This window comes from Myodes glareolus, chromosome 22 (genome assembly GCF_982192425.1).
Source record: "Myodes glareolus chromosome 22, mMyoGla1.1, whole genome shotgun sequence".
NCBI classification, from domain to species: Eukaryota; Metazoa; Chordata; class Mammalia; order Rodentia; family Cricetidae; genus Myodes; species Myodes glareolus.
In genome coordinates, this window is record NC_142047.1 from 20,180,404 (window position 1) to 20,206,287 (window position 25,884).

Below are 25,884 nucleotides of genomic sequence, written 5' to 3' on the forward strand. Positions count from 1 at the left end.
AACCTATTTTTTACATGTGTATAAGTCCTTTGCCTGCATATATATATGTTCGCCATGTGTGTGTCTGGTGTCCAGAGAGGTCAGAAGGGGGCATCAGATCCCTTGGAACTGAAATTTCAGATGATTGTATACTACTATGTGGTGCTGGGAGCCAAACCCAGGTCCTCTGGAAGAGCAAGTGCTCTTAACTTTGGAGTCATTTCTCCAGCTCCCCCACATTAATCTTCTTAATGTAACTTTTTGCATGGGTTCTGAGAATCGAACTCAGGTTGATGTATTATGATCATTAATGTATGACTATGATAAAAATTAACATTTTACAGAAGCTTTTACAATTGTTTTCTTTAACACAATGATTCAAGAGTTAAGCAAGGAAACTAGTGTGCAAATAGATACTGTAGTATCGAGATCCATGACCTCTCTCAATGTCAGAAACACTCGCCTGAAAAGAGATTACTTTTAGCCAGGCATTTAGAGTTTTTATAATTAGATCCCAGCTCATCTTTGCTCTGTTCTCAATATAAACTGTATTGTTATAAATCTGGAATACTTATCAGCCTCCAACGTGAAGTGCAGAACACTCCCTGTTCGGCTTTTTCTGTGCCTCACCCTTCACCCAAATTGTAGCCTGGTCCCCTCTTACTCGCCAGTGTGCCACTCACCTGTGATGCATTTATGGTTCTTCTTACATTATTTTATTGGTATGTGTGTGGGGGTGGGGATGTGTGTATATGTGTGTATACATACTTGTGTGTAGGCCTTAGAATAGCTTGTAAGAGTGTCTTCTTTATTTCTGCCATCTGTGCCCTAGGGATCAGACTCAGGTCAGCAATCACTGTTTTATCCACTGAGCCATCTTGCTGGCACATTGATGCTTTTCTTGATCGCTCAAGTCTGAACTGAGCCTTCTTTCTTCTTTGTCCTCTGGAAATTCTTTCTTTCTATAACTCTTACAATAATACATAGTATTTCATACTGCAGATGTATCTTTGTCATTTTATTTAATAAGGTCATGTAATTTTATATTCCATGCATGTTTTCTCATTTAGTTAATGTGTAGAAGCAATGTCTGAAGGAACAGAGCCAGTATATATCAATAGAGTTATGAATGGATGAGTCAACTAGAAATTTAAAATTATTTTGAAGGCTAAAATCTGAATTTTATATTGTAAAGTATTAGGTACTACAAGTGTTTTAAGACTGTGTTGCAGTCATTATTTTCACCATTAATATTTTAGTGACGTGTATTTTTTTCTTAATCTGGTTCACTATAGATGGACAAGGAGAGAAGAAGCTGACTTTTATAGAGTTGTGTCTACATTTGGAGTAGTTTTTGACCCTGACAGAGGGCAATTTGACTGGACAAAATTCAGAGCCATGGCTAGGCTACACAAGAAAACTGATAACAGTTTGGAGAAGTATTTGTATGCGTTCATGTCCATGTGTCGGAGGGTTTGTCGTCTTCCTTCCAAAGAAGGTATGTATAAGGTTTTTTCCCTTCTATAAGTCAAATAAACAAAATTATCAAAATTTGGAAATTTCTAAGTGCTTAGAACTGTAAATTATGCTGAAAGACCATTGTTCTTGAACCTGTTGCCACACTGATAAAATGAGAATCAAGATACACATCAAATTTTAAGAAAATAACTTGTTTAATCCTAGCACTAGATAGTCAAAGGCAGGTGGATCTCTGAATTCAAGGTTAGCATGGTCTACATCGTAAATTCCAGGTCAGCCAGGGCTATGTAGAGAGGCCCTGTGTCAAACAAAAACAGAAACAAAAATAGTGTCAAAAAGCACTATTCCCTTGTAGTCACCCACTACCTCTGGCTCTTACAGGCTTCCCAGATGGAACACATTAAGACCTACACAATCTCAACATGGAGAGGGAGCAGGCCATCTCATTCCTAGCCAAGGAACTTTGGACAATTTATAGAGTTTTTTTATGATTAATAGAATGATTATTTTTTAAAATTTATTTATTAAAATTTTCCACCTCCTCCCTACCTACCTTCCCCTCCTTCTCTCCCCTCCCCCTCCCTCTCCAGTCCTAAGAGCAGTCAGGGTTTCCTGCCCTGTGGGAAGTCCAAGGTCCTCCCCCCTCCATCCAGGTCTATGAAGGTGAGCATCCAAACAAACCAGGCTGCCACAAAGCCAGTCCATGCAGTAGAATGAAAACCCAGTGCCATTGTCCTTGGCTTCTCAGTCAGCCTTCATTGACAGCCACATTCAGAGAGTCCGATTTGATCACTGGACAAGTCCCAGTCCAGCTGGCCTTGGTGAGCTCCCATTAGATCAGCCCCACCATCTCAGTGGGTGGACGCATTCTTCGCGGTCCTGACTTCCTTAAGGGTGTAGTCCTGATAGATCTTCCGTACACCAGTGACTGGCCACACAGATCTAAGAGCATAAGGGCAGTACAAACTGTATTTTACGGGCTTTAGGAACACAAAATTGAGTGGGTATGGAAACAAGTGTAGTTCTGGGAGAATTTTGAGTGAGTATGATCATAAGACATTGTATGAAATTCTCAAAATGAATTAGAAATGCAGAAATGACAAGTGTTTAACGATAGCTTTATAATAAGGAGAAGGGGAAAGTTAAAGGATAGGTCTTTTAATGTAAACAGAAATAGCATGTTTTGAGTCCCTCTTATAAATCTTTGAAATGGATTATTTACCTAATAACTTGCAGACAACTAAGTCCCCATTTTTAAGATGTTGTAAAGAATTTTGGTAGAATCATCTAAAGAAGATGGCAAGTGAGCTAGCGGACCCTTGAGCTAAGATGCTCTTCTGGGATGACCCTCTCCTGTAAGGCCCAGAGAAAGCACTTGTTGCCATTGGTCAGCACTTCTTTCCGCATATACCATGTCGAGTGCAGTCCTTCTGCTCTTTCCTGTGTTCGTTGTGTTCATATGAGCCCCATATGTGTGGGAGTTGCTTTTCTTCTCCACCAAGTATGTTCTTTGGGATTAAATTCATGTCATCAGGCTTGTTAACAAGCACTCTTACCCACTGATTGTTCTTACCTACCTCTCTGTTTTTGTTGTCATTGCTCTGTGTGTGTGTGTGTGTGTGTGTGTGTGTGTTGTTTTGTTTTGTTTTGTTTTGAGACAGGCTCTCACTGGGTACTCTCGGATGGCCTGGAGCTTACTTTGTAGCCTTTTAACTCAGAAACCCATCTGCCTCTGCCTCCCAGGTGCTGGAATCAAAGGTGTGTATCTACCCTATCCAGCCCTCCATTCTTTTTTTTTAATATTTATTTATTATGTACACACTATTCTGTCTGTGTGTATGTCTGCAGGCCAGAAGAGAGCACCAGACCTCATTACAGATGGTTGTGAGCCACCATGTGGTTGCGGGAACTGACCTCAGGACCTTTGGAAGAGCAGGCAATGCTCTTAACCACTGAGCCATCTCTCCAGTCCGCGGCCCTCCATTCTTTATTGATTATGATTAATAACTGTTAAGTCCAGTAGTTGTTTGTTTCACAGTAAAAACACAAATAGCTTGCTAAAACTGAAAATCCAGTTTCTGTTTTTACTTTTATTTCCTAACATATTTATTGTCAGTTTGCCAAATAATGTAGCAGATATCTTAATTTCCCAGTGTCAGGAAATTCAGGGTAGTTTCAGTCTGCTTTACTTTTATGACTAACACAATGTAAGTACTAAATAAATAGTTATTATTCTATGTTGTTCAGGAAATAATAACAAAGAAAACCAATTGCAGGCATTCAGTACAGATACAGTTTAGTCTCTCAAATATGCTGGCTGACTTGGAAATAGACTTGTAATCCAGACTTTTCTTGACTTTCCCATTACTAGGATTATAGGCATCACTACCACACTGGGCCTCTACTGATGTACATTTGTTTTCTAGGACACCCATGTGGTGCTTGAGTGTCTTCATTTTTCCTCATCGTTATGGGCCTTAATATCTTTGAAAGTATCATCAGTCATTTTGCCATATTTCCTTCTGTTTGGATTTGAGTTTTCATATGATTGGATTGAGTATGTTCATTTTGGCAAGAGTACCACAAAATGATGTTGTATCACTTTCTTTTCTATTTTCTTGAAGCAAGGTCTCAACATATAGACCATGCCAGCCTCCATCTCAGAGATCCTCCTGCCTTTGCCTCCCCACTGCTGCAATTAAAGCTGTGTGTCACCATGCCCAGTTTGTTGTATCTTTTGTATAATATTTAATAATGCCATGAGAGTTGTGCTGTCAGAACAGTGTTCATGTGAATTGTTTGGGCAAGGTAGTTTATGATGTTTTCCTACTTTATCTTTTCCCATGTAATTAACAATAACTTGGAGTCTCACAAACCCTGTTTCTGCTCAGACTTTCAAAAATCTGTTTGGTGGACTGGAGAGTTGACTCAGTGGTTGAGAGCACTGACTGCTCTTGCAGAGGACTTGGGTTTGATTTCCAGCACCCACATAGCAGTCAACAATGGAAATCCGTCGCTTCAGCCTCCTGTGGAAGCAAGCACACACATGGCTGCACACATGGTTGTACACATGGTGCAGGCAAAAAAGTTCTCACACATAAAGTATAAATAAATAACCCCCAAAATGGATCTATTGGTTTTAGTGCCTGCTATAGTCAGTCTTGTCTGCAGTGGTTTTTCTCTGCAGTCCAACTGCAAGGTAGAATGCTTCTTCATCTGAATTCATTTATAGGATATAAACTATAACCTACTTTATATTTGCCCAAATCTATCCATCCATCCATCCATCCATCCATCCATCCATCCATCCATCTATCTATCTATCTATCTATCTATTTATCTATTTATCTATCTATTTTTAGTTTTCAAGACAGGGTTTTTGTGTAGCCCTATAGGTTGATCCCTGCCTTCTTGTAATAAGACATTTTAAAAGTGATTTCCAAGAGTCATTAACCAGATTCACAAAGAAAGGACCTCATCAAAGCAAATGTACTGTGAGCTAATGCTGAAGCTGAACTCACTGTCCCTGGTAACTTGTGTTATGTTTGGCTAATAGATGATGTATCCCTCACGCATTAAAAATCCCCTTGTCCCTGGGCGTGGTGGCATACGCTGGAGGGAAAGGCAGGTGGATCTGGTAAGTTTAAGGCCCTGTCTTAGAAAAACAAACAAAAATGTCTTTCTAACCTAAGTTATATTACACACTATGAGATATACCAGTTTACATTTATTTATTGGGTATCAATGAACCATTCTAGTTATATTTGTAAATAAACTTAGAGGTTTTGTTTGGTTTTGGCTTTTCAAGACAGGATTTCTCTGTGTAATAGTCCTGGCTGTCTTGGAACTTGTTCTGTAGACCAGGCCTCGAACTCACAGAGATCCCCCTGCCTATGCCTCCCAGGGATTAAAGGTGTACATCACCATTGCCATGCAAGAATTTTTTAAAAGCAAATTCTTCTTTATGATAATATACTTCTGAAGTAATTATGTATTACTCATTTAAAAATATAGATATCTTATGTTTCATGAGTTTTGTAATTTAAAAAGCATTTTGCATATTTGTAATTCTAGAAATTATAGTGATATTGTGTAGAGATATATTTTTAAAGTTACCTTATGTTAAATCACTCATAAAACATTTTTGAATTAGTATTTTGATCCTTGTTTCAATATAGAATTGGTGGATCCAAATATTTTTATTCAACCAATCACAGAAGAGCGTGCTTCTAGAACTTTATATCGCATTGAACTTCTAAGAAAAGTACGGGAACAGGCCCTTCGACACCCACAGTTATTTGAACGCTTGAAGCTTTGTCATCCAAATCCAGACTTACCTATCTGGTGGGAATGTGGCCCTCATGATAGGGATTTGCTTATTGGTGCTGCCAAACATGGAGTAAGTCGGACAGACTATCATATTCTGCGTGATCCTGAACTCTCGTTTATGGCAGCTCAAAGGAACTACAGTCAGAGTAAGGTGGCTCATTCGAGAACTTGCACCCCTCTTTTGCAGCAATATCAAGTAGCACTTTCTGCTTCTCCTCTTACCTCTTTGCCTAGGCTGCTAGAAGCTAAAGGTACTCTTCTAGAGGATATGAAAGCTAAAAATGAAAACCTTAAGGAAGAGCCACAGTCTTCTGAAGAAGAATCTATGTCTTCTGTAGAAACAAGGACACGAGTTCAATCTGAGCCTGTAAGTCCAAAGAACGGTGTTTTATCACAGGCTACTGGAGACCAGAAATCTGGTGGGAAAGGTGAAACAAACAGACGCATGGTTGCAGCACGAACAGAACCCCTAACTCCAAACCCAGCTTCTAAGAAACAGAGAGTCCACAAAAGAGGATCCGAATCCAGTTCTGAGTCGGACTCTGATTCTGAACGCTCATCGTGTTCTTCCAGATCTTCCTCTTCTTCCTCCTCTTGCTCACACTCTCGGTCAGGCTCTAGCTCTTCCTCATCCTCATCTTGTTCTTCAGCATCCTCTTCATCTTCCTCCTCTTCCTCTTCCTCATCATCTTCATCATCATCCGAAGAAAGTGACAGTGAAGAAGAAGTCCAAAAGCGAGGTACATGCATAATTTTATTTTATGAGTTTTTTAAATGAAAATGTATAGAGCTTGATTTAAATAACTGACTGCATAAAGTTGTAAGCTTAAATGTTTATGCTTATAAAGTTTCTTAGAAAAGCATGATTGAGATAGCTCAATAAAATCAATTAAATTTTTTTTTTTAAAAAGGAAAGCATGATTGAGGAAACTAGAGTTAGTTACATAATTCCTGTTCTGTATTCAAAGCATTCCTAAATAGACAGAGGAGTTTGAAGTCTTACATAGTCGCTTGCATTCTTTGTGGTTGCGTAAAATTTTCCCAAGAAAAAGTTTATTAACAAACAAATCAAGGATGTTTATAGCTACTACCAGGAATCTTAGATTAAAAAGACAAACAAGAATATCCTAGGTTGTACTTGGCATCTACAGTCAGTAGAAGGATGTTCTCTCAGCCAAGTATTGCCAGGTGGTTCTTTTGTTTGGGTGTCTTTGCAGCAGGCCAGCAGTTAAGGTCCAAGTCAGCATGAAGCTTTTTCAGGAACCACTGTAGCATAAATGGTCTCATCTTCCACTGGAGCTGAGTCCCTTGTCACAGTTCTCTAGGCATAACTTTTAGGGTTGCTACAAGGAACATGTCCAGGTTCCTTGTAGAGAAATATTCCACAATTTAGAAAATTGTAGAATATTTAAGAAATGACATAAGATTGTAAAAGTATGCATAAAATTGCTTTATGTGGATTTTAAAAGATGATTATAATTGTCTTCATTAGAAGGTACCCCTCATGTGAAAGCCTATGATGAAGAAAGTGTTGCATCATTGAGCACTACCCAGGATGAGACCCAGGATAGTTTCCAGGCAAACAATGGAACACCAGAGTCTGCTTACTTATTACAAGGTGGCTATATGCTGGCAGCCTCATATTGGCCAAAGGTAAACAAATAATTTATAGTTGACATAGGTCGTTTTAAAATTTTTCTGAATAGCTTTGATCAGTAAACATTCTTTTGTTTTGTCTTTTCTTTTCTTCTGCTTCCTGAATTCTGGAATTAAAGGTGTGCACCACCACATCTGACCTAATGGCAAATACTCTTATATGAAAAAATTGGTCATTGTAAATTTATGATGACACATTGGCGTTTGCATCAAAAGTATAAATTATTACTACCTATTAAATGAGTTATATGTATATACTTCTCAGTGAAACTTTGGAGTATTTAGAATGACAAACTGTGAATGCCTTTTGTATTTTTAAACTACCAAAAGGTTTGTTTTAAAATAGGTACATTCAGTGATAAAAGCAGCTGTGATGAATTACCGTAATCCCCATATGTGACTGGATCAATACAGGGCACCTTTAGGAATGAGGCTGGGAAGTGGAAGATTCTGTTCTCTTTCTATATTTCTAAGTTGCTTTTTCATTTTCAATAATGAATCCTTGTATTATATTTGTTGTTACAAAGAAAAAAGAGGGCTACCGATGTAGCTTCACTAATAGATTATGTGCCTAACATGCAAAGACTCGGGTTTAGCTGGGCCCTGTGGCACACATCTGTATTATATTTCTATAATTCGAGCAATTAGAAGGTGGAAAGGAGAGGATCAGAAGTTCAGGGTCATTTGGGGTTATTTAGTGTGTTCAAGGCCAGACTTTGTTGTAGGAATATCTTTGTGGTATAATGCTTTTGATTTCACCAAAGGGAATTTTTACTTGAATAATTCACAGAATTATAATATATGAGAATACATATATATATATTGTATTATATATATATGTACATACTACACACAGTGTTATACCTAGTTTAAGTCATCAAAACTCTTAGATTATTTGATTTCCAAAGGTCTGACCTAATTACTGAAAGTGTGCCTCAATGTTACCTGCTTTTCTAGGATCGGGTAATGATCAACCGCTTGGACAGTATTTGTCAAACAGTCCTGAAAGGGAAGTGGCCTTCAGCTAGAAGAAGTTATGATACTAACATGGTGGCATCTTTCTATACTACAAAACTGCTGGATAGCCCCGGAGCTGCTACAGAATATAATGAGCCCAGTGTACCTACACCCCCAGCCGTTGCTGTAAAAGAAGAGCATGAACAGTCAACACAGATGTCAAAGGTGAAGAAGCATGTACGCGAAAAGGAGTTTACAGTGAAAATCAAAGACGTATGTGTATTTTTATTGCCCTAGGGCCTGGTTGCGATTGCGGTGTGCAGCATGCTTTTCCTGCAGATGGCTGCCTGCTCTTACTCTTCCTTCCTTCACATACTTGTTCCATGGTATTTGGATTGTCTCTCTTCTGATATCTAGGTTCTTCAAGTTGAATATCCCATTAAAGGGCTTTTCATTAAATATGTTTCTCTCCTGAATACAGTTCTGCTGAACAAGATGTTTCTTTAAAACCTGTGACAATTTCTGTTCTGGTCTTTTTATATATTTATGTGGTGTACCAGTGTACTTTTCCCTCTTAAACACTTAGTGTGCCCCAATATTAGTAATGCTTCTTTTAATATGATCCTTGAAACTTAATTATTTGATATCTAAAATATGGGTGAGATTTAATGTGGAGGACACACATGTAACCCTAGCACCCTAAAGACTGAGAAAGGAGCAAGAAGAAATTCAGGGCAACCAGAGGGCACACATAAGACATTTTTTTCATACAGAAAAAAAAATGCATACATGTATATATGTGTATTTGTTGATGATGTCCTCTAAAATTGTCATGAATAATGTACCTAGAGATGTCTGTCTAAAACTGACAGTGTTACAAATTATCATGTGCTTCTCACATGAAAAGCTTTGGTTTATATTTATTATAGAAAAGATTAATGTTTTTCTTGTATTGGTTTGTAAACAGAGAAACCTCAGTAGTGTATCAGGAATTTTTGCCTTCACTCTTTCTAAAAAATATTTTTCTTGATATCCTACAGTAAGGTTTTTCTTAACATTTCCTGTCTTAATAATTGTTTTGGTTTGCTTGTTTGTTTTAATAGGAGGGTGGTTTGAAGCTGACATTTCAGAAGCAGGGGTTTGCCCAGAAAAGACCATTTGATGGTGAAGATGGTGCCCTGGGCCAGCAGCAGTACCTCACTCGACTTCGGGAGCTCCAGAGTGCTTCAGAGGCGAGCCTTGTTAATTTTCCAAAATCTATGCCAGCATCAGGTAAATATGCAAATAGTAACTTTTTATTAACAAAATATTCCTTGTCATTTCCAGATCTTTTTTATATACTTTTGAAATAAAAATTACTTTTTTCTTTAGTGTTAGGTACCTCCTTTCATCAGCATAATACTGAATCTTATTAATTACTAGGACATGTATATATGGTGTGTGTGTGTGTGTGTGTGTGTGTGTGTGTGTGTGTGTGTGTGTATGTATGTATGTGCACATTTGCACTCACTGGAGATCAAACTTGGGATTTCATGTATGCTTAGCCACTTTACCACTGAACTACATCACCAGCCAACCTTATTGGAACTTTAACATGACATTTTGAGTCATAGCAGTTCAGTTTGGTTTGAGAGGTTTACATATTTGGATGGAGATACCGTTTTTTTCAAATAGGTTTTAACAGATAAAAGTTAGAGTAGCATTTGGTAAGGCCAGGATATTTGTGCTTCCAACAGTGCTTTAAGTCACATGGTAATGGTTGTTGGTAGAAGACTCTGCCTATGTCTTCATGGCAAATCAAAGCATTTTGGAAACAATTACCATATTGATATTTTTTTCTCTTGAGTTTTTATTTCTTCTAACCTTGTAGCAACTTGCATCAACACATTTACTAAATATATCATTTATGCCATGTGTTGTATGTTCTTTGAGCAATGAAGAATGCATTGGATGGACTGGAGAGGTGGTTCAGTAGTTAAGAGCACTTGTTCTTACAGAGGACCTGGCTCACACTGTCTATAGCTCCAGTTCTAGGGGGATTCCTGCACCCTCTTCTGACCTCCATAGGCACCAAACATGCAAATGTTTAACATACATATGTACAGGCAAAACAATGTACCTGTAAAGTTAAAATGAATAACTAAAAATATTTTAAATGCACTCAACAGTGTTTTTGTCTTGTTTGACCTCCCTCTACCTGTGTTCTTCTTTAATTGTCAAGAATTAAGAATGATGTTTAAGATCAGTTGAGTCTCAGCAGTGTTCATCACCTATGCTTAGCCCCAGAAATACTAGTTTTAGTTGAAGAAAATGAATGGGTTGAATTTTCTTTATACCTTCTTTATTTCAGAAGGTTAAGGACTCTACTTTAGTAGGTACTAAGTCTGGTTGCCACATAATACTTGGAAGCATTTCTAAACTGTTACTGTGTGTGAGCATAGTGTATGGGACGCCTACAGTTTGGGACTGATTGCTGTTCTCAGCTGATGCTATTTCTACCTATGGACTAGCTATGGACTAGCTTAGGGCTACTGGCACCAGTTTTGTCTCCTGTGGACTCATTAACCATTCAGTGTAATTTTCTAGTTACTAGTTGACTAGTTGTCAGGCTTGCAGTTGAAGGGCCGAGGCTATAACTTGGTGGATGAAGTGTTTGCCATATAATAAGCCTGAAGGTTGGCGTGAAGATCCCTGGCACCTCATAAAGACTAGGCAAGTGTGGTAGGCCACTTAATCCCCATGCTTGTTAGCCAGCCAGTAGGGGCTCTTTGGGGCAAGGTGGCTAGCTAAAGTCACTAGACAAATCAGTGACCTCTGGATTCAGTGAGAGACCCTGCCTCATTAAGTAAAGTGGGGAGCAATTGGGAGACATCCCATGGCAATCTCTGGCCTCCACACACACATGCACATATGTGTATCCATATCTACCACGTGCATACTCATATGCTTCCTTCACCCCTGCGGGAACATTGAAGGTTCCATGGAGTGTAAGTTTCCCAAATATGCTTTACAGTGATAGTTTGTAGTTGAGGAGCTCTTTACAGAGATAGTTTGTAGTTGAGGAGCTCTTTTTTTCCTCAATAAAACATGAGGACAAATGGAGGTCAGCTGTGGATTCTCATGCTCACCCTGCGTGGGTTTACCGTCCCCACTCTTACCCTGAAAGCTCCTCTCTAAGATACTGTTAGTACTTAGATCATGTGAGGGTTTCAATGGCATTGCAGTTGAAGATTGTCCAGCTTTACCCGAGTAATTCTTTAATGAGTAATACTATACATAGTGCATAGTAATTATATATAAAATATTATATAGCAAATATGCTTTATGTAGTTATTATTATTATATGTATCTTTTTGTATTATATCAATACTTTTTATATTAAAAATATAAATATAGCATCTAAAGGGATGTCTCAGTGGTTAAGAGTACACAAAGCTCTTGCAGACGATTTGTTTCAGGCACCCACATCAGGCAGCCACAAATGCCTTAACTTCAGCTCCGGGGGCTTCAGTGCCTGCCCACTTCTGAATTCAACAGGGACCTGCACTTATATGTATACATCTACACACAAACACAGACACACACACAAATAATTTAAAATTAATGAAATTTTAAAGAATATAATGATAGTGATATGTATAATATATGATCACATTAGTTTTAAAACTGTATTAAAACCATGTTCAAGTCTCGAAGTATTATTTTTAGTTCTATGTAGTTATCTCAGTATTTTATATAATACATTTTGATAATTGGAAATGTGAAATCTGCTTCTGTTTTCCTTCTTGGACTTTTTGGAAGTCACTTAACATTAATATTTTTGAGCCTTCTCATTGTCTGTAAAATGAAATGGGAGGAGAAAGAGATGTCACATTGTTGTGGTGAATTAAGTAAAACAGCATACAAAGTGTTCATTAAAGAGTTCATTTACTACAAATCAGGTAAGGATGCCCATAATCCCTGGATGCAGGTGACTAAAACCAGGAGGATTGAGATTGGGAGGCTAGTGTGAGCTACTGAGTGAGGGATCTAGATTAAAAATTTCTAAGAGAAATTAGCATACTTTTAATCCAAGAACTTCTTAGTTTGGGATATAAAAGAACAAACTTCATATACATTTAGAAAAGTTGTAATGTTCCATTTATCTTTTCAGTTACTATTTTGCATTTTTAATTTGACTAGGTACTTCCATTCAGTCAACCCTTGGTGCCAATGGAGTGATATTAGACAACCAGCCTATAGTGAAGAAAAGACGAGGAAGGAGGAAAAATGTAGAAGGTGTTGACATCCTCTTTTTGAACAGAAATAAGCCACCTAATCATGTAAGTAAAACTATTTTAAAATTATTTATCCTTAAGTCTGAAATTCAGTCCTAATAAGTATACAATTGCTGTTTTATATTTTTTAATAAAATAAATAAGGAAATTAGCTTTCCATACTTTCAAATTCAATCTTAATAGAATTTAATAATGACAAGAAGCCATAAAAATTTTAAGTTTAAAAGACGTGACAGAATTTAGACACTGCTTTCTTCTTTACAAAAGAAGGACTGTTGAATATGGGCATGGTGGAGCACTTGTGTGAGCCCAGTATTCAGTGTGCACAGTGAGAAGACCACTGTCAGTTTCACGCCATAGTAAGTTTCAGGGCAGTCAGGAATGCATAACATGGCCTGGGGTGGGTGTGTGACAGTTACTCTGAACCAGAATTAGAGTAATAAAGCAGGGAAATAAAATATTATTTGATGTTTCTCTGCAGTACTTTAGCTTTAACCACCTCACAGATTTCCACAGGGATAAATCCAGCACTCTCCTATCCTCAGCCTCAGAGAATTCCTGATACAGAAAGTCCAGTTCCAGTTATTAATCTCAGAGATGGGACAAGGCTTGCAGGAGATGATGCACCGAAGAGAAAGGACCTGGACAGATGGCTTAAGGAGCACCCAGGTTATGTGGAAGATTTGGGAGCTTTTATTCCAGTAAGAACATTTTAAATCTTGTTATATTTTGTTTCTTTGATTCATCAAACCTTTAATAATGAAATACAAATTATCATCCATTTGTCCTAAATATGCGTTTTGCCTAAGTGTAGGAAAATTATTAGAAAGAAATAATTACCATCTTTCCCAAAATAGAATTTTGTATTGCTTTCCTTTTTGCCTTTAATAAATGCTTAATTATAAAATCACTTCAGGTCAGATATGATGGCACACACCTGTAATACCAGTGCTCAAAAAGAATTTTAAGTTCAAAGCTCTTCTTATTTAAATAAATAAACAAACAAACAAACAAATTCTGATGTAAAGCACTTTGTCATACCCAGTAAAGGCTGTGGTGGTATAAAACTTCTAACCTTTTGTTCTCAACAAGTTTATTTCACAGTAGTAATAAATATAAAGTAATGTAAATGTTGAAATAATGCGTTTGCCTACCAATACACTTAATACTTTACATCTATTATCTCAGTTAGCATAACCTTATTCAGGTAATATTGTTAAAATTTATTTATTTATTTATTTTCTTTTATTTTTAGGTTTTTTCGAGACAGTCTAGGGTTTCTCTGTGTAACAGCCCTGGCTGGCATGGAATGCTCTTTGTAGACCAAGCTGGCCTCGAATTCACAGAGATCCGCCTTCCTCTGCCTCCCAAATGCTGGGATTAAAGGCGTGCACCACCAGCACACTTTATTCTTTTAATCTGTGATTGTAAAATATTTAAATTTTGAAAACTTTATATGCAATGTGAAAGGGAGTGTCATTATTACTATTTTATTAACAAAATAAAATTACTTCTGTTGTTTTTTTCATATAAAGCAACTAGATATCTCTAGTCTTTAGAATGTTCTTTATATTTACAATAGAAATTTTAATCCACTATTTCTGTCTTAAAACCAAGCAACAACCTAGTAGTCTAAAACAGAAAGCCTTAGTCTGGTATTTCAGGTGCCTTTCATTTCCCTACTTGTACAACAGTTCCCACAAATTCTCAATCTTCCCTTTAATTCCTTTCCATTTTATTATCAAATACTTTAGTAATTATGTGAATAGTAGTTTTCACTATAGCTACACCAGGTTATGAAAATGGATAGTGCAATTATGAAACCTATGAATTCATAACATGTTAGAAAATAACATTCTTTTATTCAACATTCAATATTGTGTGACACTATTAAGTACTAGTTATAATTTCAGTAACTAAAATGTAATACTGCCTAAGCTCCAAAGGGTTTTCATACCTTTTCTTATCATTACAAATGAGTTTTTATTAGCTTTTTCTGTAGTTAAATATTCCTAAGGTGACCTTAGAATGTAATAGAGACGAAGTTTTCTCAAAGTGCCATGAACAGAAAGATTAGAACAATTAACTGCCTAGGCAGGTAAAATATGTGAAGAAAATAAGAAAGTTGACTAGTAAATGAGAAGACTCCTTTAGCATAAGAGGAAGGTGTTCCAGGCATTGCAGAATAACAGTGGAGAGCGCTAAAGGATTGTGTGCACTTGGGCATTTTCACAAAGTAGTGACTGATCTGAGGGTCCAGAGTATGGCAGAGAACAAGGTGAATGACTGTAAAATAAGCTCAGGCTGAATTGACACTATTAGGCCCAGCCAAAGAGTTTGAGTAATTAATTTCTTGGAATTTTATGATTGATTGGATAGTTCCAAACATCAAAGCCTTCCTTGTATACAATTGAAGAGACAAATTTAATGCAGTTTTCATTTTTATTGCCAGATATAAGGATTTGAGTTACTTGGATTTTTTTATTTTTATTGTTATTTATTTATTGTTTTGTTTTGAGATAGGGTCTTTCTGTATAGCTTTGTCTGTCCTGAACAGACTAGGCTAGCCTCGAACTCACAGATGTCTGCCCGCCTTTGCCTTCCTAGTGCTGAGACTAAAAGCGTGTACCACTACACTCAGCCTGCTTTTTGATCTATCTTTTTTACTTCATAACTGAATGACTTCAAAAAAAATAACCTCTCTATGTCTTATTTTGTACTATAAAAAATACCTTTATTATCGTGAGGGTTACATGAGAAGAAGAATAAAAGAGATTAAAAGAAATAAAAGTCCCTAGCAAAATTATGAATTGCTGTAGCAGTGCACACACCTGTACTCTCAAGATTAGGAACTGCTGTAGCAGGGCTTGGTGGCATACACTTGTTCTCTCAGAATGTAGGAGTCAGAGGCAAGAGGTTTACCAATTCAAGCACACCCTTGGTTCAGAATGAGATCAGGGTCAACCTCGGCTACATGAGACCCTGCCTCAAAAACAAACAAATAAATAGTCGTAGCACAGAGAAAGCCTAAGGAGTTTCTCCTGAAATTTACTAGATGAGAAACTCATCAAATGAAATGTAGGTAATGGAAAATAATAACAGGCTGTTTCAGAGGAAACTGTTCCATTAGCACCAGTGACCCCTCCAGGTGTCAGGTGTCACCCTGTAGGTTTTCTATGGCCTTTAAGGAAGAGCTGGCAAAGTCTCACTGCAAAAATCATACTTTTATGTAGAACCCATAATAGTGATCATCATAGTGGCCTTGAGTACATTTCCAAATTTAAAATCTGAAAAAAAATGTAAAACTTAATTAAAATATTTAAAGTTAAAATTTTCAGCAGACTAGAGAATAAGAGCTTTCACCTCATGTAGGGCTAAGTTCCCTGGTCAACTCACGTGCATCATTCTGAATAGTATTTAACAGAGCACAAGCTTCAAAGTGTTTCTTGGTATGTTTTAGAGAGTTCAGCTTCATGAGGGGAGACCCAAACAGAAAAGGCATCGGTGCCGAAACCCAAATAAATTGGATGTCAACAGTCTCACTGGAGAGGAACGTGTGCAGCTCATTAACAGAAGGAATGCAAGAAAGGTAGCTATGTCTCTTGTTAAGCCTCTCACACTGATTCACATTTAAAGAAACCTGTTGCATTATGCATTTTTTTTCTAACAATATAAAGGATGGGTTGAACCTAGCACATTTGTGGGAAAAAACATGCATGATAATTTTTGTTTGGTCTAATATCAAATCCCGCATTATTGATGAAGGTAAGCCATTCCACAGATCTGGCCAAGCGGTGTTGTGCATGGTCGTGCAGTGTACAAGGACATTACATCTCAGGCAGTGGTTCTTTTCAGGACATAATTTTGTTCCCCCGAGGAGGAACATTTGTTCCTGTCTGTACACAGATTTTGTAGCCACATTCAGTATGGTGGGGAAGGGGTGAGAAGGAAGCAAATGCTACTTTCCTCTACAAGGAAGAGCCGTACGTCATGCATAACTGAAGTAACAACCTAAATATCTTATGCTAAAAAATGAGAACCTACTCAAAGGTGACATCATTACATTATCATAAGAAATTTACTGTATCTTTATCAGTGTAATTTTTTCATATAGCTCAAGTTAATATTGTTCTCTCAAGTGTCAAGTGGGCATTTTATATAATTTCCTGAAAGATGGAAATAAAATGTTTCAAAACTTACTTTATAGGTGAATGGAACTTCTATGCTTAGTTTGTGCTGACTATTCACAAATTATTAATGTTTAGGCCTTTTCTTTTTGTGTTCAGATATTGTTATTAACTTTGGTAGGCCTACCAAATAATTATTTCTAGTGACATTTTCACACATGTGTATCACTGTACTGTGCCCATTCACCTCCCTTGTTCAGCTTAGCCAGTTTTAAGGAGAAGGGATGTTTTTTGTTGTTTTTTTTTCCATTTGTTAAGTTTAACACTAAAACGTGTGTGTGTGTGTGTGTGTGTGTATGTGTGTGTGTCTGGTGTATACAAAGGTCAAAGAACAGCATGCACCTGTCAGTTCTCTCCTTCCACCATGGAAGTCCTGGGGGTGGCTGTCAGACTGGGCAGCAAACGCCTTTTTATGTTCAGCCATGTCTCTGGCAGTAAATATTCTAAATATTCAGATTGTAAACTTTCTGGAATCCTATTCATTTCCCTTGATTTGTAGGAATCTCTATTGTCTAAGATATTGGGTTTGGTTGTTGAATTTCTAAGGATCCAATTAATTTTAGGGGAGGACGTTATATTATGCTGTGTTATATTTTGTTTTGTTTAAAACAGGGTTTCATACTGTAGCTCAGGCCGACCTAGAACTCACTTTGTTGTCCTCAAACTCAGGGTATTCTTTCTTCATTAGCCTTCTGGAGATTGAGTTACAGGTTATAAATTCACTTTACCCAGAAGCTTAATAAAGAGCAAAGTGCAACAGAAATCACAGAGACTAAAAAAATCTAAGGAACATTAGATGAGAATGGTCATAGGTATGGGTGATATACTGACTATGGTAAATGAATATACATCCTATCAGTTAGGAATGTATCCAGTCCAATGATAGAATGCATATGCAGCTTTCACAGTCCCCAGTGCCACTCAAGAAAAAAAAGATGTAATGCATATGTTTTTAAAGGGGGTATAGAAGAAGAAGGAACTGCTCAAATACCTTTTAGATGGCAAAGAGACATTAAATTGGTAGGTCAATGTCATTGATCTAAATACTGTTGATTTAAATCTTGAATTTATCATATAAAAGATTTACAATTTAATAGTATATAATTTAGTTAATATGCATAATGAATAAATAAAAGCATGGAGTTCTAAGGCCGAGGTTTGACTCCTAACTCTTTACATTATTAGATGGGTTTTTGAAGCTAACTGTAACTTCTCTGATTCTCAGGTCCTTCATTTTGAAAATAGAAATACTATCTCAAAAAGGTGTTCTGAGAACTCAAATAAAATACACAGGCAATGCTTTTAGTCCAGTATTTGACATAGACTTATTAAAGCAGATAATATTGTAAGACACTTGAATCGTCTCATTTTATCCTCATCAGACACTTTGAAGGAAATATTATTGCCACCCCATTTTGTAGATCACAAAAGAGACTCAAAGAAATTCCCTGATTTACCTGAGTTTCCGCACCTAGGGAATCTGACTCCAAAGGGTTTACTTTAAGGAAGACGAGGCTCTCTGTCTTGCCTTTCAAGTGCACCGTGAAGAGTAGTTCTTCATTTTCTGCTTCAAATATTCCACTTAAAACATTTAAGATTTTCATCATTTCTATTTCAGTTCGTTCCTGTTACTGTGACAGGTACTGTGACCAAAAGCAACTGAGAGAAGAAGTTTCCCTTTATAGGTTCATCATTAGTTGAAGTTAAGGCAGGAACTCAAACAAGAATGTGAAGACAGGGTGCTTGCTATTCCACAGAGCTATCCCTGACCAAGGAACTCATACTCAGTGAACTACAGCAGAACTTATGATGGGATGCTTTTGCTGCTTCAGTTCTTGCTTGATGACTACCGTGGAGGCTCCTGCTCAGCTTATTGTTTTCTACAGTGCCGCTCACCTATCTAGGGAATGGTGCCGCCTACAGTGGGCTGCTTCCTCCTACATTAATTAGCAGTCAACACAGGCCTTCCATGGACATGCCCATGAGCCAGTATGATCTAAGCAGTACTTCAATAGAGATTTTCTTTGGCAATAATTCTAGGTTGTGTCTGTCAAACTGACAGTTAAAAATAACCAGATGACAAAAATTAGTGTGTTTATATAGTATTTCCTAGATTGGAGTGATTCTTTCTTATGTAATTATACAAATTGTTGAAGATTGTTCAAAAATACATGTTTTAAAGAAATTCTATATCTGAAATCGAATAAATAATTCCATACTTAATTGTGTTAGCTGCCTTACTATCTCTGTTTGTTTGTTTACAGGTTGGAGGTGCATTTGCTCCCCCTTTGAAAGATTTATGTAGATTCCTGAAAGAAAATTCAGAATATGGAGTAGCACCTGAATGGGGAGATGTTGTTAAACAGTCTGTGAGTATCTTACAAATGCACCATTTTAGAAATTAGAGCTACTTGATTATGTCTTGGATTAAACTTTCTTTTCAGAATAAGAATTTCATGAACATGTGTAAATGAAAGTTTCTGTTTCTCCTGGTCCCACAGTCATTCAGTCCCAAAGAAACACACAGAGGCTTATATTAATCATAAACTGTTTAGCCTATTAGCTCAGGAGTATCAGCTAGCTCTTACAACTTAAATTATCCCATAATTCTTGTCTGTAATTAGCCGCGTGACTTGGAGCCTTTATCAGTGCAGCATTCTTATCTTGCTTCGTCTGCTCTAGGGTGACAACTGCATCTGGTCTTTCCTCTTCCCAGAATTCTCTCAGTCTGGTCACCCCGCCTATATTTCCTGCCTGGCTACAGGACTGGCCAATCAGCATTTTTATTAAACCAATATGAGTGACAGATCTTTACAACGTACAAAAGCATTATCCCTCAGCAAACACGTGACAGTAGTTTTCAGTAGTTGATGACAGAGTAGAATGCAGAACCAGAGATGCCCCCCCTTTTTTAATTGCAAATATTGTTTGGAGAATGTCACAAAGAGTAATCAAGTAGGTATGCAAAGAAATTTATAGATAATAATATTCATCATAAACAGGATCTTTGTAGATAGTCCAGATATGAGATTACAGAGCAGCGCCGAGGACTGGCAGATTCTGCCAAAGATCAAAGCTGTTCCTCAGCTCCAGTTCTCTCTGATGACTGGGATGAATCCTCACAAACTGGTTTTCTAAGTTGCTAAAAACCTAATTAAACAGTTTTGTGTGTTTTTAAAAAACCTGTCTGAGAAGAATATCTGAGCTGGATGGGTGGTGGTTCACGCCTTAAATCCCAGTGCTCTGGAGGCAGGGGCAGGCAAATCTCTGAGTTCGGTCCAGCCTGGTCTACAGAGTGAGGAACAGCCAAGGCTATACAGAGAAACCCTAGCTCAAAAATACCAAACAAACAAAATACCAAACAAACAAAAAGAGGGAATATTGGAAATATATTATTAGGTACCTTTATAGTTTAAGATCTTGGGTTATTAAAGCCTAACTGTATTATTTCTATAGGTGTTCAAATGGAAAAGGCAAGCTATAAAACTAAATTCAGGGTAATTATGTTTTAGTTTTGGAAAGGGGTAGGGATGGTCGTTAAAGTATGAAAAAAATTTATATTTTTTATTTATATTTATATTTTTTCATATAAAAAGTATGAAAGCAAATGATGCATTGTACACTCTAAACATTAGCAGTGGTGTGGCTGAGTGGGGGGAAAACATGGTTTTGTTCTATTTGTATTTGTCATTGTACATTCTGCCATGAGCCAAATGCTTTTAAGGAGAAAAGGAAGTTGACCAATTAAAACCAAACAAAAAGTAGTCGCATTAGATTTCTGCTTAAACTACTGTCTACATCTGCATCACCACAGATTGACCACTAAGCACATGGCTCAGGTGTGCTTGGTTTAAAATTCACACTTTTGGGGAAGTTGGAGGCTTAGTTTAGAAAAAAATATAATACATCTCAATTTGTATACAATATACAATGCAGTAAAAAATATTTATGTTTTATTTCATTAGCCTATATTACTAAAATTCATGTGGTCACTAGAAAATTTTAACTATGTATGTCACTTGTATTACATTTCTATTGGACAGTGCTGTTGCGGAAGTTATAAAATAAAACTTCGAAGAGTTTTATATCCTAGAAAGTCATAGGAGAATTTCACCAAAGTAGTACAGATGACCATTTATCCTGCTCTTGATCACTTTCTATCAGCAGGTACCACTGCTGTTCTCAGTCAAGTGTTAAGCCCTCATCTTAATTCCTTTTTTTTTTAACTCCACATCACCAATATGATTATATACCAAATATAGAATGCACTCTTTTGAATATAATATAAATTCATGAAACCTCCTACTTATCATAAACATTTCCAAGTGACAGATGTTTACCCAGGCATCAACGTCCCCATGGTATCCAGATGATAATGAATAATAATGCCTTTCCCCTTTTGAGTATAACTTTTGTGTCTTGGCTGTGTTTACCTTAGTCCCAAAGTGACCCGTCAAGATTGATTTGAAGCATCTCAATTTAACCTCAACCTTTTGTTTCTTTCCCCTGTCCTTCCTGTGTTGCTTTCCATAATCAGAAGGATCTGAGCAAGTGGTGATGTAGCCCAAGAAAGGGATATAAAAATGTGCTTGATAATATTTCTTTGGTTCTTACATTTTCTATCCTACAAACATAAGCTTTACAGTATAAAGAAAACCAAATACCTCTTTCATTATGATTTTTTAAAAAATGGGGGCTGAGGGTTAGCTGGTTGAAGCCACAAGTTAAATAAGTTAAATCTTTCATAATTATTTCATATCAATATAGAGTAAGTTTATGAATAGCTACCTCTTAATAGGTTATTTGATAAGCTGATTTTATCTTCATGTAGCTGTTATTAATTATGTATTTTCTCCAGGGTTTTCTTCCAGAAAGTATGTATGAACGTATTCTCACTGGTCCTGTTGTGAGAGAGGAAGTAAGCAGACGCGGGAGAAGGCCTAAAAGTGGAATTGCCAAGGCTGCAGCAGCAGCAGCAGCTCCTGCCAGCAGTGTGCCAGGCAATCCTTTGTTGGCCAATGGATTGCTTCCAGGTGTGGATCTCACAGCTCTTCAGGCCTTACAACAAAATCTACAAAACCTGCAGTCACTCCAAGTGACTGCAGGGTTAATGGGCATGCCTGCTGGCCTTTCTTCTGGAGGAGAAACTAAGAACATGGCTGCTATGTTCCCCATGCTACTGTCAGGGATGGCTGGATTACCAAATCTGCTAGGCATGGGAGGACTCCTGTCAAAGAATGCAGAATCTGAGGCCGAAGAAAAAAAAGGAAATGACTCTAAGGAGCTAGAAGGAAAAAAAGAAAGGACAGAGAGCCAAAGTTCAGAGAATGGAGGAGAAAGCTGTGTGTCGGGTTCTCCTTCAACTTCCTCCACGGCTGCGTTGAGTCCAGCTGCAGCTGCCAAGCCCGTAGCTCTTAACCCACTGTTGTTGTCTAACATACTTTACCCAGGGATGCTGCTCACTCCAGGCCTTAATCTTCATATTCCAACCTTGTCTCAGTCCAATACTTTTGATGTACAGAAAAACAAAAATAGTGACTTAGGTTCATCTAAGTCAGTAGAAATAAAGGAAGAAGATTCCAGAGTTAGAGATCAGGAAGAGAAGGGAGGAACTGAGCCTAGTCCTCTCAATGAAAACAGCACAGATGAGGGTTCAGAGAAAGCTTCTTCCGGGTCTGATAGCACATCATCATCATCTGAGGATTCAGACTCAAGCAATGAAGATTGATCGGGGACTCTGCACTTCATCCTAAACTGATTTTCCCTTTTCTTTAATTACTAACTGTAAATACCCCGGTGTTGAGTGCATCAATAACTTACTGACAGAGCATTTCAGTTATTTGTTTAGAAGTGCAAACTGCTTTCAGAGACGTTTTGCATGTCTTATTTCTTAAGATCCATAAGTTTCTGAACTCGGATGTACTATCAGATACATACACGTATAAAGTTACAACAAAAGGCATTATAATTTTGTTGGGGGTTAATTTTATGGAAATGATGCTCAATAAGAGTTGTATATTTAATATATTTGCAGTGAACACAGAATACTTTATGCATATTACTGATTTAATTTGAATATAGTTTTACAGCCTCCTTGACACCTATAATTTACAGATCAAAACTCAGCAATAATTTGGGCAGCTAATGAATGTCATGAAAGCTGTAGACTCCACATCACCATCCATTGCTTTAATTACATGAAAACGCTCTAGTGTTGTGATGCACTGCTGATGTTTCCAATTCAGGTACAAGTATGTTTTAAAGAAGAAATAAGTTTCCCAATCAGCCAATTTATCTGGCTACCTGTTACCTCAGCTGAGTTAGTTTAGGAAGTTTACATTCGTTTCTAATTCTGTACTTGTTTTCAGGGGTTTTTAAACACATCCTATATATCATGTCAATCTGGCAAGGAACATGACTTGCATTTTACTGCGCCTAACTCAAAAACCAGTAAAAATGAAGTCATAAAATAATCTTGTGTCATATGGCTTTGGCACCCTGTATACATACATTAAAACTTTTTGAAGTTTGGCCTCCTATTGCAAATAATTATGTCTCAGATGAATAATGTCTTGTTTCCAGGGTTCAGAAAGGCAAACTCATGAACACCACTGAGAACTTTCAACAGTGCCCTTCACGTAGAAGAAAGTGTTTGTTTGCTTTATTTGTATAGGTTTCTGTTTGTGTCTTATGTCCTGGAAATATTCCGAAATAACAGGTAATAGTAGTCAAGTAATATGCAGATAGTTTGACTTAATTGAGTTCCTAGGAGTAAGAAGACAGCATGTTACCCAGAGTCAGTGTTGGGCCGTCAGTTCATAGTAAATGCTGAGCCGCCCTCTTTGAAGATGCACTTTGACTGATCTCAAAATGATGTACAAACTATATCTATGAAGTCCAAGGCTTCTGTTCTGTTTCTTACAATCCTTTATCATGTACAATTTGTCTGTTATTTGATTTGTGATATCATTTCTCCTGCTAAAGCTGCTATCATTCTGACACGGTAGAGGTCCAAGGTTTACCTTTATACACATCAGAAACAATTAGAACCTACTTAGACATTCTAAGGAGAGTAAGGCTTAGCATTTCCTGGTGTCTCAATAAATCATGGTAAAGTTTGCAAGGTCGTAAATTTCAGAGGAGTGCCCCAGTTCTCTCCTATAGGAAAATTAACTTCCAGTGTGTTTTAATAGAACTGTTGTTTGTCATGGACTAAGTGATTGTACTGGGTTTCCCAAGACCTTTACCAGTAAATTATGTTTCTGTATGTAAAAACGTAACCCATTATTAGACAATGTTATATGTATTTACCAAATTTATATAAGTTCCATTGGGATTGTATTATTAATTTTTTGTATTTTCTCAAAATAGTACCTTGAATTGATAGTTCTTTATGCAATGTCTTAGCAATAGTCACTGTAATGCCCATCCAGGAGCAGTGGGTAGTAATTCCTCGTCATGAAAATGACACATACTTAGTGTGTTCCCTTTGCAGTATTGCACTTTTGTTTAACTAGAACACACCTGTGAGATAGCCAAAGTTTTCCAGACAGTTACCTTGGTTTGCCAGTGGAGTGTTTCAGCACCACCCGTATCCCCTCCTTCCTCTAGGTCTACCCATATGGTCTTTATTCCTGTTTTTCCCAATTAAAAGGAAAAAAATGAGGTTAAAAGAACTTAGATCTTGTCATTGAAATCTAATTTATAGCAAAATCTATGAGATAAAGTATTTTCCTAATTATGGACTAATAAATTTGGGTAACATCCTAGTGATTCTCTTTCTATATATAATAAGACAGTTACCATTTTCAAAGCATTAAGGCTAATGTTAACTTTAAACATTCTCTTGGGTTTCAAGACATTTCTTTGTAGATGGCTTGGGGGAAAGTTGTTCAGGTGTCAGCTAAGAAAAGCATGCAGATACGGAGAGGTAAAGGTAAGGGTAAGAAGAGTCGCCGGAATGACATCAGTACTAACGCTGCAGTGGAAAGGATATCCCAGTATGTGTCGGTAGTTACTGAAAGACTTAGAGCTGGTGTTGCCTTGTATTTTAGCCGTTGTTTCAGGTTTCATGGTTCAAGTCTTAGTCCAATTTTTCTTTTGGACATTTGCAATATTTACCAGTTGTGTTTTGTGTAGTCTAAATTTGCTTTCTGTAGTTGAGCAAACGTCTTAAAAAGTCATTTGTAATTTATTAAATTACTTTCTATGATGTTCTATAGAGCAAATGGAAGTTTAATTATTTTTTATTAAACATATTCTTTGACTATCCATGATGTCAGCCTCCATACATGACAGTAATTTTTCACTTGAGTTTTATATATAATTTGTCTTACTCTAGTTATAAAAAATAGTTATAAATCTTCAAAAACACTTTAGAAGAAATGTGTACTTTGGAAGAAATGCTTAGAATGTTGATAGTTGTCTGTTTTTATTAGGCCTTTGCCACCCAGGCTTGTCTCAAACCCAGGGCTCAGTGATGTACTAGGGTTTTGAATTTTCTATATTTATATTTATAATAACATCTTAACTGTCAGATTTTCATTTTCAACTCATTGTTCATTCATATTGATGTCTGTAAAAAGGAAGTAGCTCTTTAAGAGTCTTAAGTGTCAAAACCCATGTCTAGAGAGTAACCTCCACCCTAATGCCAAACATGGTGTTTCCTTTTCTTCCCCTTGTACCCCTAGAACTTCCAAAAGGACTAAAGAGACAGACCTCACTTTTTTTTTCTTTTTTCTTTATTCCCCCCTCCCCGAAACAGGGTTTCTCTGTGTAGCTCTGGCTGTCCTGAAACTCACTTTATAGAACTCAAACTCACAGAGATCCAGATGCCTGTCTCTGTCTCCTGAGTGCTGGTGCCACCACCACGTGGCTCACACCTCACCTCTTAAAAGGAGTTCATTTTGGAAATCAGTAATTAACTCATGACCATAAGCTTTTTTTTCTGACTCAGTGCCATTTTTGGCACTGTGGTTTGGAAACATTTAGCAAAACCTTCTCTCACTATGAAGATAAAA

General features: G+C 37.1%; 1 protein-coding gene across 12 annotated transcripts in view; it reads left to right on the forward strand.

Annotated features, from left to right (window-relative positions):
* Chd9 (chromodomain helicase DNA binding protein 9) overlaps nt 1–25,135 on the forward strand; it is a 213,960-nt gene extending 188,825 nt beyond the window's left edge. For 9 of the 12 annotated variants that reach the window (XM_087900364.1, XM_087900366.1, XM_087900365.1 and 6 more), the window contains 10 exons: nt 1,275–1,477; nt 5,637–6,527; nt 7,280–7,440; nt 8,401–8,673; nt 9,504–9,672; nt 12,583–12,722; nt 13,184–13,378; nt 16,138–16,266; nt 19,129–19,233; nt 21,723–25,135. In XM_087900364.1, the coding sequence (XP_087756490.1) occupies nt 1,275–1,477; nt 5,637–6,527; nt 7,280–7,440; nt 8,401–8,673; nt 9,504–9,672; nt 12,583–12,722; nt 13,184–13,378; nt 16,138–16,266; nt 19,129–19,233; nt 21,723–22,592 (3,136 nt within the window). In that variant the 3' untranslated portion in view covers nt 22,593–25,135. The remainder of the gene's footprint in view (nt 1–1,274; nt 1,478–5,636; nt 6,528–7,279; nt 7,441–8,400; nt 8,674–9,503; nt 9,673–12,582; nt 12,723–13,183; nt 13,379–16,137; nt 16,267–19,128; nt 19,234–21,722) is intronic. The other 3 variants (XM_087900368.1, XM_048426747.3, XM_087900367.1) reach the window with 2 other exon arrangements.
* Nucleotides 25,136–25,884: the final 749 nt, after the last annotated feature.